Consider the following 16,955-nt stretch of genomic DNA (forward strand, 5'->3'; position numbering starts at 1 on the left):
GTATCGAGGCCGATTCTAGTTTGTCGGATGGCTTGCTTGCGAGGTACTTGGACGGCTATTATCCGCGACCTCTACTATGTTTACGCTTTGGTTTGTGGGCCGCCACGACTGCGCAATAAGCGCGTTCTGCAATGGTGGTCTGTTGTTATCGTACCAGTCATTACCCTGCCGCTCTGGGCTTGGTCGCTGATTCTGATTCCAATTACGATTACCGTCATTGTAATTGCTATGTCACTGACCTCGCGCATTTTTCCAGCGGTTGGTCCCTGGCAATCCGGAATCGTACCGGTCGTCAAATCGACGCTTTTTATTGTGGGACGGCTGCCCATACCCGTTCTGACTTCTCCCATTATTACAGTTTTGCGAATGCTCTTGCCGCTTGTTACCACCCCCACCATTTCCATGGTTGTGGTTTTGTGCACTATTATTTCTGTCATGTTTACATCCTGATCCATTATTCCGCGAGTGATCACACGCTGCTTTTGCGTCTTCCTGGATTAAGTCTATTGAATCTAGAACAGACAGGAAATGTTCCATGTCGCTTTCTGGTACGTGTATTAATTTCTCTTTGATATGAAGGGGTAAATGTGATTTTAGGAGTCTTATTATGTCTCTTGGTGAGATAGGCTCGTCCCAGTACCGCGTTTTGTTTATGTACTTCTCGAAATACCGTCTCAGATTCCCAAGACGGGGTGAGTACGGTTCGGGATTGTATACTTCTTTTCTTAGCCGCTCTTGTATACAAGGCGACCAGTATTTCGACAAAAACGCCCTTTCGAACTGTTCATATGTCATGCAGCTGTCTGCTACTTCCGTAGCCCACAATGCTGCATCACCCTGAATGTATGACATTACGTATTGAATTTTCTATGCTTCGTTCCACACACTAGGCAAGATATTTTTAAAGCTTTTTATGAATACTACTAGGTGTACTGACTTCCGTTCAGTAGTAAACGTTTGAAACTGCCTATTTTTTATCAAACTTTCTTCAACTAATATTTTTGGACTATACTGGTTTGCTCCTGGGACATAGGCTGTGTGCTCCGAACCGAAGCTACAGTTCTTCGCATTATCGCCTAAAGATTCACCATTGTTGCGTCGCGTATAAGTTTGTGCGTTGCCAAAAACATTGGCTGTTGGCGACATAGTTTCATGTTCAAGATGTTTGCTACTTTGTGTTAAACCCTTTTCCAAGTCGGATATCCGTTTGTTAATATTCACTTTCCACTGCGGAATATCCTCACTGAGTATTTGTTTGATGGTTTGGACGTCGTTCTGTACCTGACGATTTACTGCGGTACTGAACGATTCGGAATCTCTATCCGCTATGGCTGCTTGTACCTTAGAATAAATATTTTTGTCAATCTCACTCTCCTTCGCTTCTAGCCATGAGTTGAATTCGGTTTCAATTTTAGTCGTTTGTTCGTTCCACTTCTGCTCTACAAGCTGTGTGGAATCTATTTCTAGCTTTTCTACTCGGTTGGCTAAGACACCTATTTCGTCTACCGTGTTAGTGTTTGCTACTTGCAGGTTGTTGACCTGTACAGTCAACTCCTGCACGGCCTTAGGTATCGACTCATAGTTCTGTTTCATACAGGCAATCTCTTTTTTCATATTTTCTAACGATTGCACAAGTTGCTTGTCCCGCTCAGCTTGCTGGCGATCCCTCTCAGCCTGCTGGGCAAGTAAATTTTCTGCTAACTGGCGATCTCGCTCAGCTTGCTGGCGATCTCGCTCGGCTTGCTGTTGCGCAAATTTTGCCTGGTAATCCAGCACGCGCTCTAATATCGCCTGAAGTGAATTCCCACCAGGCAGATTACCACTCTCTGGTTCCTGCTTTTCTGGAGGTGGTGTAATTTCTTTATCTACCTCTCCTTGAGCACTGGTGGGCGGTGGCACCACTTCCTGTGCCCCTGCCCCCACATTTTCGCATGGTATATCCTCAAAGAGAGTACTTGTACTGCTTAATGCACCCGCTTCTACATTTCCAGCACTAACTAATGGCTGTCCATCAGTATCCATATTGCTCGGACGTTGACTACGCAATTTAACCATATTCATAAATTACCTACTCGAACACAAGACCTGACAGTTTTTTCACTTGCACACAAAATATGTTAGTTTATCTACAATACACTGCACACTAAAAATTACTATCTACAATCAACTTTGTCCTGTCATAAACACTAACATCAAACTACACACCACTAGCGATATGAGATCACTTCACTGGAGTTAAGCTTCTACAAACAGGACAACTACACTGTAGTCTTACCTTTTATTTATCTGATCTCGGAGTTCGGCTGCCCCCGGATTATGTAGTCGTTACAGTTTCTCAGTACTATCAGGATCGTTTCCTCTAACTTGCTTGCAGTGGTGCGGTTTTTCATGAAAAATTTTTGTACATTCATTAACACATAGCATTAATCATGATACACATACATACATTTATCACTATATACATACATATATACATAACAATAAACACTGAAAGAAACTACATAAAATATTCTTGTTTTCGTGGCCACTGCAAATTCGGGCCCCGCGTTTTTTGGCGCCAATTTCGCGTTTTTTGGTCGTGAAATATATATATATATATATATATATATATATATATATATATATATATATATATATATATATACTCTTTTCTATTTATTTTGGTTTTGTTTTTGTTATTGCTCGCGTAATAACGCATATACGAAAACAGCCGCGAAATACCTTTTAGTAATGCTGTGCCCAGAATTTCTTTATAATCATTAATTTTCAACAAAACAGAATATATTGGGTTCTTATTGTTCTGTATCTGGCTTTCTATTAAAGGAACATTTTTGGTTACTGTAACTCACTATAAAAAATCAACATATCTTCCCTACTTTATAGTTATTGAAAATGAAAATTACTTTGTTATGAAATACTGATGTTACAGTTCGCAAAGATTGTTCAACGTTTTGCATTGGATTTTTGTTAAGCGTAAAACACCAATAATTACCACGACTAGCACAAGAACATGAGACTATTGTCGGAGAAAAACACGTTTTCACTATAAGGTTTGCCAGACCAGAACTAAGCACAACAAAATTCCTATTATGTTACGAAGGTAAATTATCTCTTTTGTACTGTTAGCAATATACTATCAGCAGCCCGCGTCAACCTGCAAAACACATCATAAAATCTGCTGCTCTGCTCTGCAAGTCCGGAAGCTGAAAGAGATGATTTTATTTCACTATTACCTTCCCGCTTCTTTGCGGTATGATCGATTTCTTTTAATGCAGTTTGAACGCGCCGCGGCAGCGGCTTGTTCGTTCGTAGCGCAGCTCTGCACCACGGATAGTATTTAAATAATTGAAAATGTCTTAAAAGGATGGGATAATAATTTAAGCAAGCTACTACAAATAATAATGCAAGGTTTCATTAAATAACTCTATTCAAAACATTCAAATATGTTAACTTATCTACAATACACACCTTTTTTAAAAATGAGTACGTAATGGCGTACATCGATTAACCATGACAAAAGAAGACTACGTTAGCATGTACAACTGCGACACAGGCTATCTTACTCCCGTAACTCCAAGAGGAAGACAAAGAAATTAATGTTCATGCTGTATTATTTATACTAGTGATGTTTTTCATCTGTGTATGATATTTATCGTCTGTGCGGTTTCAGTACTCGCCGACACAGATATTATCTAAAATAAATAATAATAAAAAAAATACATAATTCCATACAATAACAGAATACGATGCACAATATTTTCTCTTTACTACAAAATATGTCTTTTGCTAAGGGACGTTACAGTTACCGCTAGGCCACGGGTAACCCTCCCCCCCCCCCTCCCCCACCCCCCACTCTCAACCCCCCTAGAAGTCACACCAAGCCATATTTACTGTAATACAAGTAGCCCACTGACCCATATCGCTGTCACAGATTTGGAGATTTGCCGATTCTGGAACATGTACTGTGGCAAGCAATACAAAATACATCGAAGAAAACGATCTATTGTCACGCTGCTGTATTTCAATCCCTCAGACTACGCTGGAGCGAAATCCATATTCTAAACCAAGAATTCTTCGTGATAATCTCACATTTACGAGCCGAATATCCAGTGTAACAGACGAAAGGGAGCAGGATTCCAGAATCTGATTCAAGAACAACTGCCGGTACATGTACATACCGTCGACGTAGGGAGGAAAGTTTTCCGCTCCCGATTGTATATCACTCCTGAAGAGAAAGCGCCCTGTTTATCAGTCATATATGATCGCTCACTTCACCGAAAGATCCGCACTTAAAGGCTCGAAAGCTGTAGAAGTCGCACTAAGACATAATTACTGTAATAAAAGTAACCCGCTGACCCATATCGCTGACATCGATTTGGAGATTTGGGGATTTTGGAACGTGTATTGTGTTCAAGCACTACGAAATATATCTAAGAAAACTATCTATTGGCATGGACTCGTTCTTGTGAAACATGCTCGGTTTTTCATTCACACTATTGATTTCTATCGACTGGGGACCTCAAGTTGATTCTAGCTTTCCAGAGGACTTTTGACACAGTTCCTCTCATGTGGCCTCCAATCACATTACATGTTTGCAGGTTTCGTCTCTGTTGTGCGACTTCATTCGCGTTTTCTGCCAGAAGTTCGTAGTAACTGATGGGAAGTCATCGAGTGAAACAGAAGGGACACCAGGAGATCCTCTGCTGTTTTCACTCTACTCGCACATAAACGACTTAGGAGACGATCTGAGCATCAAATATTTGCAGAAGCTGCTGTCATTTACAGTCTAGCGGAAATGTCAGAAAATCTGTAGGAGCTACACAATGATTTACACATGGCATCTGCATATTCCTAAAAGTGGCAATTGACTCTAAATAATGAGAAGTATTCACTCCTTCACAAGAGCACTAAATAATTCCGTTAAATTTCGGTTTCACAGTAAGTCACACAAATTTAACGGTTGTCTATTCAGCTAAGAACCTAGGCATTGCAATAATGAACAACGCAAATTGGAACGATCACATAGATAATGTTCTAGGGAAAGCGAAGCAAAGGCTACGATTTTTTGGAAGAACATTTATAGTTAGAAAATGCAGCAAATTTGCCAAAGAGATTGCCTATATTATGTTTGACTGTCCTCTTGTGGAGTACCTCACTCCGGTATGGAATACTCGCTAGAGAGGGCTGACGGAGGACAATGACAAAATTCAAAGAAAGGCAACTCGTTTTGTATTCTATTGAAATAGAGAAGAGAGTGTCACGGTACGATATGCGAGTAATGGTGGCGATTATTAAAACAAAGGCGGTTCTTCATTGCGTTTTGACGAAATTCAGAATTTCTCCCTACAAATGCTCACCTACACGGGCGGAGTCGTAATAAAAAAACAATAATCAGAGTTTGCGCCGAAAGATTTAAGCGTTCATTTCTCGCAAGAGCTGTTAGAAAGTGGAACAGTCGAGAAATAGTCTGAAGATATTTCTGATGTACCTCTGCGAAGCAGTTTAATATGTGAATTAAGGAGTAGCCTGTAGCTGGATACTTGACCGGGACTGCAAAACTTTGGTCTCTTACCAGAGTGAGCTGGCGGAGGATTTTGGGTGGATTTTCCACACCTTTTCCGTATTTACTATGTATTGCAAATAGAAAAAGACGTGAAAACAAGCAGAAAAAGCAGACTTCATAAGGCACAATGCTGAACAGGACTCTGACCTCGTCTCTTGACTTTCTCGTCTAGCGAGCTACTGTGAAACGCCTCAACGTCTGACTCGCGACATCAACAGGACAATACGTCTCTTCTACGTTCGAAACTCCAGAGAGGTAACACTACATCCTGGCTGCACAGCTGCTCCCGGGAGTAAAACTTTACGTATAATGTCCCGTCGACGACGACGAGCTCGGTAGCTCAGAGTGTTCGGTCAGAGGGTTTAGCTTCCCTCTGTAATAAAAAACTGAGTGATCGGATCAACGAACAACCTGAACGAGTGTCATCGGACGTCCTCCACGAACAATATAGAACAAAGTAAGATCAAAGACAAAAAATGGGGCAGCATCTATGATTAGTATCAAAATGTTTTCGGTCCCTGGTTCGAAACCCACCACTACTAAATTTTTCTCCGCAGCTCATGGTCTAGCGGCTAGCGTTGCTACCACTGGATCACGGGGTCCCGGGTTCGATTTCCGGCCGGGTTGGGGATTTTCTCTGCCCGGGGAGGGGTGTTTGTGTTGTCCTCATCATTCCATCATCATTCATGAAAAGTAGCGAGATTTTACTGTGTTCAGATTGGGAATGTGTACAGGGGCTGATGACCACACTGCTGAGCGCCCCATAAACCAAACCAAACGTCATCATCGAAAAGGCTTTCCCGACTGGCAGCTGACGTATACGATAACCTTCGCTTACAATTGAAATATGGAAAACTGTGGAACGTGAAGAGCATCGAACCACAAAGCCATTAACAGTGAAACAAACTCTTTGAGAATCTTAGACTGCTAGCGAGATAATGCAGAAGAAACATCTCCTGTAGTAGCAAGAGTATTGTTATCGCTGTTGGAGGGGTAGAAGGTCTTGTTATTGACGGGGATAATAAATTACGCTGTCTTTACTACCCACATGCTTCAGGAGAAAATTAGCGCATGTCATCCAGAATAATAACAACCACACCAATAGCAATTGATTACTATGAAGCATTTAAGATTTGCACACACAGTCGACTCGCAACGTTATGAGAGCCTGAAAACATCGCAAGCATCCTACCTAAACCTTCATAGTTTGCTGCCAGATCCCAAAATTAAACCAGAGAAGGCTCCCAAGAATTATCGGAAAAGCCTACGCAGTCACTTCCCGTGTAACCTCCTTCCAGTTTAATCATTCCTTAAATAATTTGATTGAAAGAGCTTACACTGATGTACTAGCTTAAATGATTACGACTTGCTATTTCGTTCCATAACAGTTGAAATTCTGCAGGACAACACGCAGGCCTTCATTTTAACCAGTCACATGTGAATTTTAATTTTTTTGCTTTTTTTAAGAACTATTTTGCTCTCAGTTACACGTCTATCTTCATCAGGTGGCTCCAGACATGGACGAAACCATCTACTTTTACGCTTGGCGAAACCAATATTCGTATGACCCATCCGAAATATTCCGCCCGCAGATGACGGAAGATGGCCTGTGTTTTACGTTCAACATGCTCGATCCAGAAGACATATATTCCAAAGAAGTGTGAGTACTGACACATTACGTTAGCTACAGCCGTATCACAGGCAGTTAAGTCATATTTTGCTTAGAAATAAGTATGAAAGATATATAACTCAATATGGCTATAATGTCCTAATTACGTAATTCACGCAATTCAATGTATTATGAAACAAATAATCTAAATTTGGTAATTTATACATTCCCTGAGTAACTGCTTATATATATACAGGGTGGTCCATTGATAGTGACCGGGCCAAATATCTCACGAAATAAGCATCAAACGAAAAAACTACAAAGAACGAAACTCCTCTAGCTTGAAGGGGGAAACCAGATGGCGCTATGGATGGCCCGCTACATGGCGCTGCCATAGGTCAAACTGATATCAACTGCGTTTCTTTTTAAATAGGAACACCCATTTGTTATTGCATATTCGTGTAGTACGTAAAGATGGCGCTGTAATTGTCGCAAACTTATAAGTACGTGGTATCACGTAACATTCCGACAGTGCGGACGGTATTTGCTTCGTGATACATTACCCTTGTTAAGATGGACCGTTTACCAATTGCGGAAAAGGTCGGTATATGTTGATGTGTGGCTATTGTGATCAAAATGCCCAACGAGCTTGTGCTATGGATACTGCTCGGTATCCTGGACGACATCATCCATGTGTCCGAACCGTTCGCCGGATAGTTACGTTATTTAAGGAAACAGGAAGTGTTCAGCCACGAACTGCAACATATGATGATGCCCAAGTTGGTGTTTTAGCTGCTGTCGCGGCTAATCCGCACATCAGTAACAGACAAATTGCACGAGAATCGGGAATATCAAAAACGTCGGTGTTGAGAATGCTACATCAACATCCATGCACCCGTACCATATTTCTATGCACCAGGGATTGCATGGCGACGACTTTGAACGTCGTGTACAGTTCTGCCACTGGGCACAAGAGAAATTACAGGACGATGACGGATTTTATGCATGCGTTCTATTTAGCGACGAAGCGCCATTCACCAACAGCGGTGTCGTAATCCGGCATAATATGCACTATTGGGCAACGGAAAATCTACGATGGCTGCTAGAAGTGGAACATCAGCGACCTTGGCGGGTTAAGCTATGGTGTGGCATTATGGGAGGAAGGATAATTGGCCCCCATTTCATCGATAGCATTCTAAATGATGTAATGTATGCTGATTTCCTACGAAATGTTCTACCGATTTTACTACAAGATGTTTCACTGAATGACAGAATGGCGATGTACTTCCAACATGATCGATGTCCGGCACATAGCTCGAATGCGGTTGAAGCGGTATTGAATAGCGTATTTCATGACAGGTGGATTGGTCGTCGAAGCACCATACTATGGCCCGCACGTTCACCGGATCTGACGTCCCCGGATTTCTTTCTGTAGGGAAGTTGAAGGATGTTTGCTATCATGAACCACCGACAACGCTTGACAACATGCGTCAGCGCATTGTCAATGCATGTGCGAACATTACGGAAGGCGAGCTAGTCACTGTTGAGAGGAATGCCGTTACATGTATTTGCGAAATGCATTGAGGTTGAGGGACATCATTATGAGCATTTATCGCATTAATGTTGTATTTACAGGTAATCACGCTGTAACAGCATGCGTTCTAAGATATGATAAGTTCACAAAGGCACATGTATTACATTGGAACAATCGAAACAAAATGTTCAAACGTACCTACGTTCTGTATTTTAATTTAAAAAACCTGCCTGTTACCAACTGTTCATCTAAAATTGTGAGCCATATGTTTGTGACTATTACAGCGCCATCTATCACAAAGCGAAAAAAGTGGTCCAACGAAAACATTCATATTTCTTTACGTACTACACGAATATAGAATTTTGATAATGACAATAATTAAATGTTAACCGGCATCGAGCCAAGTGTAACCTTCCCACAAAAAATATGAAAATGAAAAGAATTGAATAGAATTGCGAATAGTGCCAAATGTTAGCTTCCCACAGTAATAAAAATCAATGATAATAAAAATGTGCAAAAATGTTAAGTCCCCACAAAATTAACGTTAAAATGAACCTGATAAATTTTATAAGGGCAGCTGCGCTGACCTTAGGCCCTGTGCAATAATTAATCTGATAATTTGATTCTGGGAGGAAAAGCATAGGAAATATTGTTTCAATTGCAATGATTCTTTTCTTAAAACGATTGTTTTGAAAACAAAATTCTTATTGGGGCATTTCTTGAACAAATTAATTACAATTAACAGATGTTATTGGCTGAGCGCAATGCTGCTTCATTACCTTATTTAACAATATACCTCGTCCCGAACCGTGACCAGAGACCCATGTCGACGCCCGCCGACTCCTCACACACGACTCCTAGCACTGCCTGAGTGCAACTCGCAACTGAACTACATGCTCTCGCGACTCGCTACGTACAACTACTGCACTCACGCGCGGTCAAGCGCAGACTAGCAACGATAAATAACTCTCTGGTCAGAGATTCTGTCATGCCTCGCCATCGCTGCTACTGAATACATACGTGTTTCATAACCCTCCACTGGGGGGGCAAAAATTTGGCAGCGATGGTGAGTCATTTGGACTTGCCATGAGCAACAAATTTTTTTCTTAACTAATTAACTTTACAATCACAGAATATTTAGATGTAGGTCATGACGTAAATGTGGTGCACATGCACCCAGTACAAAATATATATACAATGAGTACAAAACAAATGACATAAGTGCACACGCACTGAAAAACTCTTTAGTATTTTTACAACAAATAAACATAATGGCAAAAAATCATGTTGACAAGTGACATAAGTGCACATGCACTGTAGTTCAGAATATATGAGCAAATCAAAATGTACATACAATGAGTAGTAATCATGTTAGAAAATGACAAAAGTGCACACGCACTGAAATTCAGAATATATCAGCACATCGAAAAAAAATGTCTTTAGAATTTTCACAACAAATAAACATAATGGCATAAAATCATGTTGACAAGTGACATAAGTGCACATGCACTGTAATTCAGAACATATCAGCAAATCAAAATGTAAATACAATGAGTAGTAATCATGTTAGAAAATGACAAAAGTGCACTCGCACTGTAATTCAGAATATATCACAAAATGTATATAGAATAAATAGAAATCATGTTAGAAACATGACAAAAGTGCACACGCACTGTAACTCAGAATACATCAGTAAATCACAAAATAATGGGTAGAAATCATGTTACAAAACTCATTGACAAAAGTGCACGCGCACTGTAACTCAGAATATATCAGCAAATAAAAAAAAAAAAATGTACATACAATGAATAGAAATCATGTTAGCAAAAGAAATGGTTTTCACTATGTTACAAGAATTAGGATAGGAAAGGGAAGGATTGCATCATGGTTGTAGCACTTTAGGTTGCAAGCAGCTGCACTGAAAGTCCATATCTTTCCACAGAAGTACAACACCAAGTCAGACAATCTGAAGTTCTTTTCGTAGAAGTATTTATCAGCGTACCCAAGACACTGAAATGTCGTAGTAATATTCCATGTTATCATTTTGGCAGTACATCAGGTACACCAAACAGTGCGACCATAATAACGTCTCCATCGCTCACGGTGGTGGACAGCATGTCGTGTCAACACCACGCTCTTACAAGGCACACCAACGTAGAATTAGTGCAAAAACCAAATATAGTGCTCCATGATCAAAAGGATATACAGGACAAATGGGTATTACAGTAATTCAGGGTAGTTAGGTCAGAAAGTGAAGGACATTAAGGCACATACTAGTCTTCATTGGGAATTACATTACTAGTTTGCGGCATTCATAGCCCAGTTATTGAACATTTCTGTACCATGTATGTAGTATTACAGAAAAATGTTCATTAATTGATTTACAGACAATATTGTCATTGGTCATTTCAATATCATAATCAGTAGCGTTCATTTCCCAGTTACAAAGCATAATCAGTAGCATTCATTTCTTTGTTACAAAGCATAATTAGTAGCATTCATTTCCTAGTTACAAAGCATTATTAATTATTGGTCATTTAAATACAGTAATCATCTCAATACGGTAATCAGTAGCATTCTTTTCCCAGTTACAAAGCATAATTAGTAGCATTCATTTCCTTGTTACAAAGCATAATTAGTAGCATTCATTTCCTAGTTACAAAGCATTATTAATTATTGGTCATGTCAATACCGTAATCAGTAGCATTCATTATTCAAGTGACATATTATTCATAGCTGATCAGCATTACTCAGAACTCTCTTAAACTGGTATCATTATTTGGGACTGGTAATACATTTTTGTTAGCAATGCATGGCTTTGGGTTATCATAGGGGATAGCAAGGAAAAAAAATTGCTTCTGGGTTGTTGCTGTAAATGAAAATGTGTAACGTCATTCGTCATGAGTCCGCTGTTGCAAGATTATGAAACAAGTAGAGTGTATCTAATCACATTCATAAATGATATAGATTTAATGAACAACTGCTTATAGCACATTAATTTCATAAATAATTTCTCCTGAGAAAATATATAAAAAATGGATTATTAAGCTGAAAGAAGAAATGCATTTTATGCTGAAAAGTAGTGAACTTCGAATTAACAGGTAGTGAAATGTGTATAAAATGTGTTCCATAGCTGTCCTTTCCAAAACCTTTCGTCGTATAACACCTGCTGTCAAAGCAAACTGCAACAAATACTTAAATAACTACATAGCATAAATACATAACTTCAACAATATCCTCATCTGTAAAGAAAAACTTCATTATCCATCACTTCATTATCATAACTCCATTATTATCATCATCTGTAAAGAAAAACTTCTTATCCATAGTAGCATATTCTTCATCATTATTCATCAGCATTCATTATCATCTGCAAAAAAAATCATTTCATTACTCATTACATAACTATTCCTTATCTCGAGGATATTCCATCACTAAAACTAAGATGTGTAGTTCTGTCTGACAGCCTGCATCAATCGCCTTGTATTCTGAAAGAAAAAATTAGTGAAGACTGCTATTCTACGATGTGTATAGTATATTCTTGTTAATGCTTGTTAATCCTGATCCATTTACTCTTCATCACGAGGTTTGCATCTTCTTTCGTTCATTCCGAAGGTGAAATTCCCATTTCTGTTTAACTTATTTCTTTTACGCATCAATTCTTTCCGAAATTGATGAACAAAGATTAATGTCTTGCGTTTACATCATATACTCACTAAATAATGACTGATTTATGATAACATAACTAAGCATACAGCATACCATGACAAAAAACGTAATATGAAAAAAAATAGACAGTGTTCAAATGCAAAAATGTGCACAGAATATCACAATGCAGCAGCAAAAATGTAAAACAGTCACGATGTTGAGATATCATAGGGCAAAAATATCAAAGTCAACTGGTGTGTGTTATATCTTAATTATTTCACAGTGCATATAAACAAAATATGAAAATAATCGTACATACATAAAAAAATGATGACAAGAAATGTGACCTTCTTTGAGTTCACCTTGTATGTTGTGTAGTTAGTAGAGGCGAGAATTAAAGACTTTAATGGAGAGAGAATTTAATAAAATTAATATGTCACTAGATAAAATTGCATAATTATTCATAAGATACGTAAGTTTCTCTGGAAAAAATGTGCACAGTCTGATATGTAACGACAAGAAGAGCGACCTGCTAACCTTACCTTGCCGGGCACTTGCCAAGAAAAAATACGATAATCATCAATAATTAGTCATGTGAATATAATTGCATAAGCGATCATAAAAATTAGTAAATGGCATCATAGTATGTTAAATCATAAAGTGTCTTCATTCAATAAAGGGTTTAATATTGGAGACATGGTGGTTGCCTTTACTTTTTCTGGTTCTCAGAGTTTCGACGTGTACAACATTGGGGTGAGGAATGCTGCGAATCCGATATGGACCTGCGTATAGAAGTTCAAATTTACTGCACTTACCTTTTATTCTGCTGGATAAATAGCGTGTACGTACTAATATCTTCTGTCCAATGTGAAAGTCACGGCGTATACAAACTTGTTTTTGCTGTCTTCTCCGGCGCTCTGCGGCACGTTTGATGTTGTTCAGCGCAATGTTAATCATTTCATGGTGTCGTAGTCGACGAGATGTAGGAAAGTTTACTAATTCTGTAATTTTGTTAGGTGGTTCTACATTTTTCAGTATAACAGACGGAGATAGCATAGTAGATTCATTTGGTATAGAATTAATTACATCTTGGAATGAGAATATGTGTGTGTCCCAATCAATAGGTCTTTTGTGGCAGTATATTCTACACAGTTTAGCAATTTCTTTCATTAATCGTTCACAGGGGTTCGAAGAAGCATGGTACCTGGATATATAGATCGGAGAAATGTTTCTAGTTTGTAACATACGTGTCCATATAGCAGAACGAAATTGTGATCCATTGTCAGAAATTACTTTCAACACATGTCCTACATGAAATAGAAAATACTTTACAAATGCTTTCGAAACGGTTTTAGCAGTAGCTTTGCGTAACGTAGTGAAAGTAACAAATTTTGAAGTGAGTTCAACAGCGACAAAGATGTAGCAGAAACCTCTATTAGTTCTCGGAATTGGACCAAAAATGTCTACAGCGGCCATATGTCTCAATTTAACAGGTACAATTAGATGTAATGGAGGAATATGTGAAGTTGTGTCTGAATTAGATTTCTGGCAAATTTTACATGACGCTAAAACTCGTCGTATACGTTTCTCCATGTTGGTAAAATAACAGTTCTGTCTCAGTATAAGAAAACATTTTCTAGCTCCGTAATGTGCGTAACTTAAATGAGTGTACCAGATTAATTTGTTAACCAGTTCGTCAGGAATGCATAATAACCAATTGTTGCTGTCAGGGTCAGAGCGGCGAAACAAAATATCATTGCGTACAGTGTAATGGTTCCTAATCGTAACATTATTCTTATCTTGCCAAAGGTGTTTAATTTCTTTCCACACGTTGTCTTTATTCTGCTCTTGTGCTATGTCCTGTAATGACGACGAAATAAAATTTTCAAATGCAACTTGTTGAATGTACATGACGCTGAAATTTGCTTTGCAGAAGTTGGTTGCGATGTCTTGCTGATAGTTGCTGAGAGAACGAGACAGTGCGTCTGCTACAACATTTTGTGTGCCGGGAATGTGAACAATTGTAAAATTAAATTCCTGTAAATAAAGCTTCCATCTACTTAGTCTGCCGTGTGTAAATTTAGCTGAAAGTAAAAATTGTATCGCTTTATGGTCTGTGTAAACTGTAGTGTGTCTCCCATAAAGAAAATGCCGAAATCTCGTAAATGCCCAAACAACACATAATGTTTCAAGTTCAGTAACGGAATAATTTCGTTCAGCAGGTGACAGAATGCGACTTGCAAATGCGATGTTTTTAATTACTGTTGAGCCATCTTCTTCAATTTCCTGAAAAATATGTACTCCTAAAGCGGTGTTAGAACTGTCGGTGGCAATGGAAAAATTTCTGGGTGCGATAAAAGTGGTGCATTCAACAAGGCGTGTTTCAAGTTCATAAATTCAGAATGTGCTTGCTTATCCCAGGACCAAATAGTGTTTTTACCTGTCAATTGGCATAATCTAGGTGTGTCTAAAGCAGAGTGATGAATACATTTACGAAAAAAGTTAATTAATCCCAAAAAGGTGCGTAGTTGTTTTTTCGTTGTAGGAACAGTAATGTCACGTAGAGCTTGAAGTTTTTCCGGATCAGGCGCAATGCCTTCTGCTGAAATTACGTGTCCAAGAAATTTTATACAAGTTTTGCCAAAGTGCGATTTACTGAGATTAACTGTGAGTCCTTGTGCATGAAAGGTTTGCAACAGTTGTTCTAAAATCAGATTGTGTTCAGACCACTTAGCTTCTGCAATAAGAATGTCATCTACGTACGTCGTGATTCTGTCTTTAAGTTCTGTCGGAAGTATTGTGTTCAAACCGCGAATAAAAGCTGCAGAAGAAATAGTTAAACCGAATGGTAATTTGCAAAATTGATAACAGTCGCCAAAACAGAGAAAAGCTGTATACTTTCTGCAGTTCGGGTGGAGCTGAATTTGCCAAAATCCCGATTTTGGATCTAATGTGGAATAAATAGCAGTACCATGAAATTTCTGTAGAAGTTCTTCTAGTGTCTGTGATCGATCGGTTTCATTAATAATAATGTCACTGATGTGACGTGAATCAAGTACGAGGCGAAGTGAGCCATCTTTTTTCTTAACAATATGTAGCGGGTTTATGTACGGACTAACTGCTGGTTCAATAATTCCTTGGTCAAGCATATCCTGCAATTCTTTTTTAACCTGTTCTCTATGAATATACGGAATGGGATCGTGCTTGGCTTTAAATGTGTCGTGCTGTTTGACTTGAAATTCATACATAAATCCGGACATAGTACCAGGAATGTTGTCAAAAACTGGAGCTTGCTGTAAAAGAATTTTGTGTAGTTGCGTGCGTTCGTCGTCTGTATTTGCAGTGCTTTGTTTAACTTTATCACAAATCATCTGCATTACGTCGTAGTCAGCTTCGTCTGGAGTATTATAGTTATGTACGTACGTATCTATGAACAATGTGGAATTACAGTCTATGTTACGTGATACGGAAATGACCTCTGTGCGATTAATTGTTTGTTCTTCCGCAGATAAAGAGTGCTGAAATTCTAAAGCCAATTGTACATTTTCGTCCTTCAACATTAAATAGGAATTCTGAAAATCAATAACTGCGTCGTGTTGTACCAGAAAATTCGTACCTAGAATAACGTCTGTTGTCAATAAAGGAACAATCCAAAAATTTGAGTGAAATATGTGACCTGCAATGCAAAATGATAAATGTGTCTGTAATTTAACGTCTACTCCTTTACTCGATACTGCTCCTTTCACTTTCGTTTTGCCTAATGGTAATGTAGGATAGGTTTTCTCTTTGTTACCCTCGTTGAAAGTCTCCTCATTTATAACAGACATAGGTGATCCAGAATCGATTACAGCTGTAAATTTCGATGATCCAATTTTAATTTCGATGACAGGGTGTGAAATGGTTTTCTGAACAACTGGTCTTTCCTGCGAAAGAGTGTCTCTGATGTCGTCAAAGTAATAACATTTTCGTGAACAACTTTTTGCGTGTCTAAAGTAGTGCTTCTGTAAACTGGAAGATGCGACCTGTACAGTACCTAGTCAAATTCTATCTGACGTTTTATTATTTTCTGGAGGATGTTGTGGCATTTCTACTATTTGAACTGTTCTATTATTTCTTCCAGACTTATTACGCTCTGGATGATACCTACTGTCGGGTTCATTCATGAGAATATGTTGTTGCTGATCATTTTGCTGCTGGTAAGACCGACTGTTATTAAACGTACGCTGAAACTTGTCCTCATTATTTTTACGTCTGTCGTAATAGTCATTCCTATACGGTGCATTGCGATAGGAATTGAAATACTGTGTTTTCTGTACGTAGTTGTTCCTTTGCTGCCGTGCGTTACTATTTGTTGTACCAGGGACTATACGTCCACGCGGTGAAACATTAAAGTTAGGTTGACCTTGTGCATTTTACATTGTTGGTTGGGTATGCTAACTGGCTGACTTTAATGCTGTTGTGGTGGAAAACGTCTATTGTTACTAAAACGTGGTTCCTGTTGCTGAAAATTTTGACGATATTGATAATTAGAATTTTTTCTGTTATTAAAGTTTTGGTGGTTGTCGTTCCTAAAGCGTCTATTACCTTTGCTATTGAAATTA

The 16,955-nt window shown here is 38.8% G+C and overlaps 1 protein-coding gene across 1 annotated transcript in view; it reads left to right on the top strand.

The window, feature by feature from the left end:
* Positions 1–16,955, top strand: part of LOC124775855 (pickpocket protein 28-like) — a 182,002-nt gene that overhangs the window by 102,371 nt on the left and 62,676 nt on the right. The window contains exon 5 of the mRNA XM_047250689.1: positions 7,069–7,223. Coding sequence (XP_047106645.1) covers positions 7,069–7,223 — 155 coding nt within the window. The remainder of the gene's footprint in view (positions 1–7,068; positions 7,224–16,955) is intronic.

The sequence above is a fragment of the Schistocerca piceifrons genome, chromosome 2 (genome assembly GCF_021461385.2).
Source record: "Schistocerca piceifrons isolate TAMUIC-IGC-003096 chromosome 2, iqSchPice1.1, whole genome shotgun sequence".
NCBI classification, from domain to species: Eukaryota; Metazoa; Arthropoda; class Insecta; order Orthoptera; family Acrididae; genus Schistocerca; species Schistocerca piceifrons.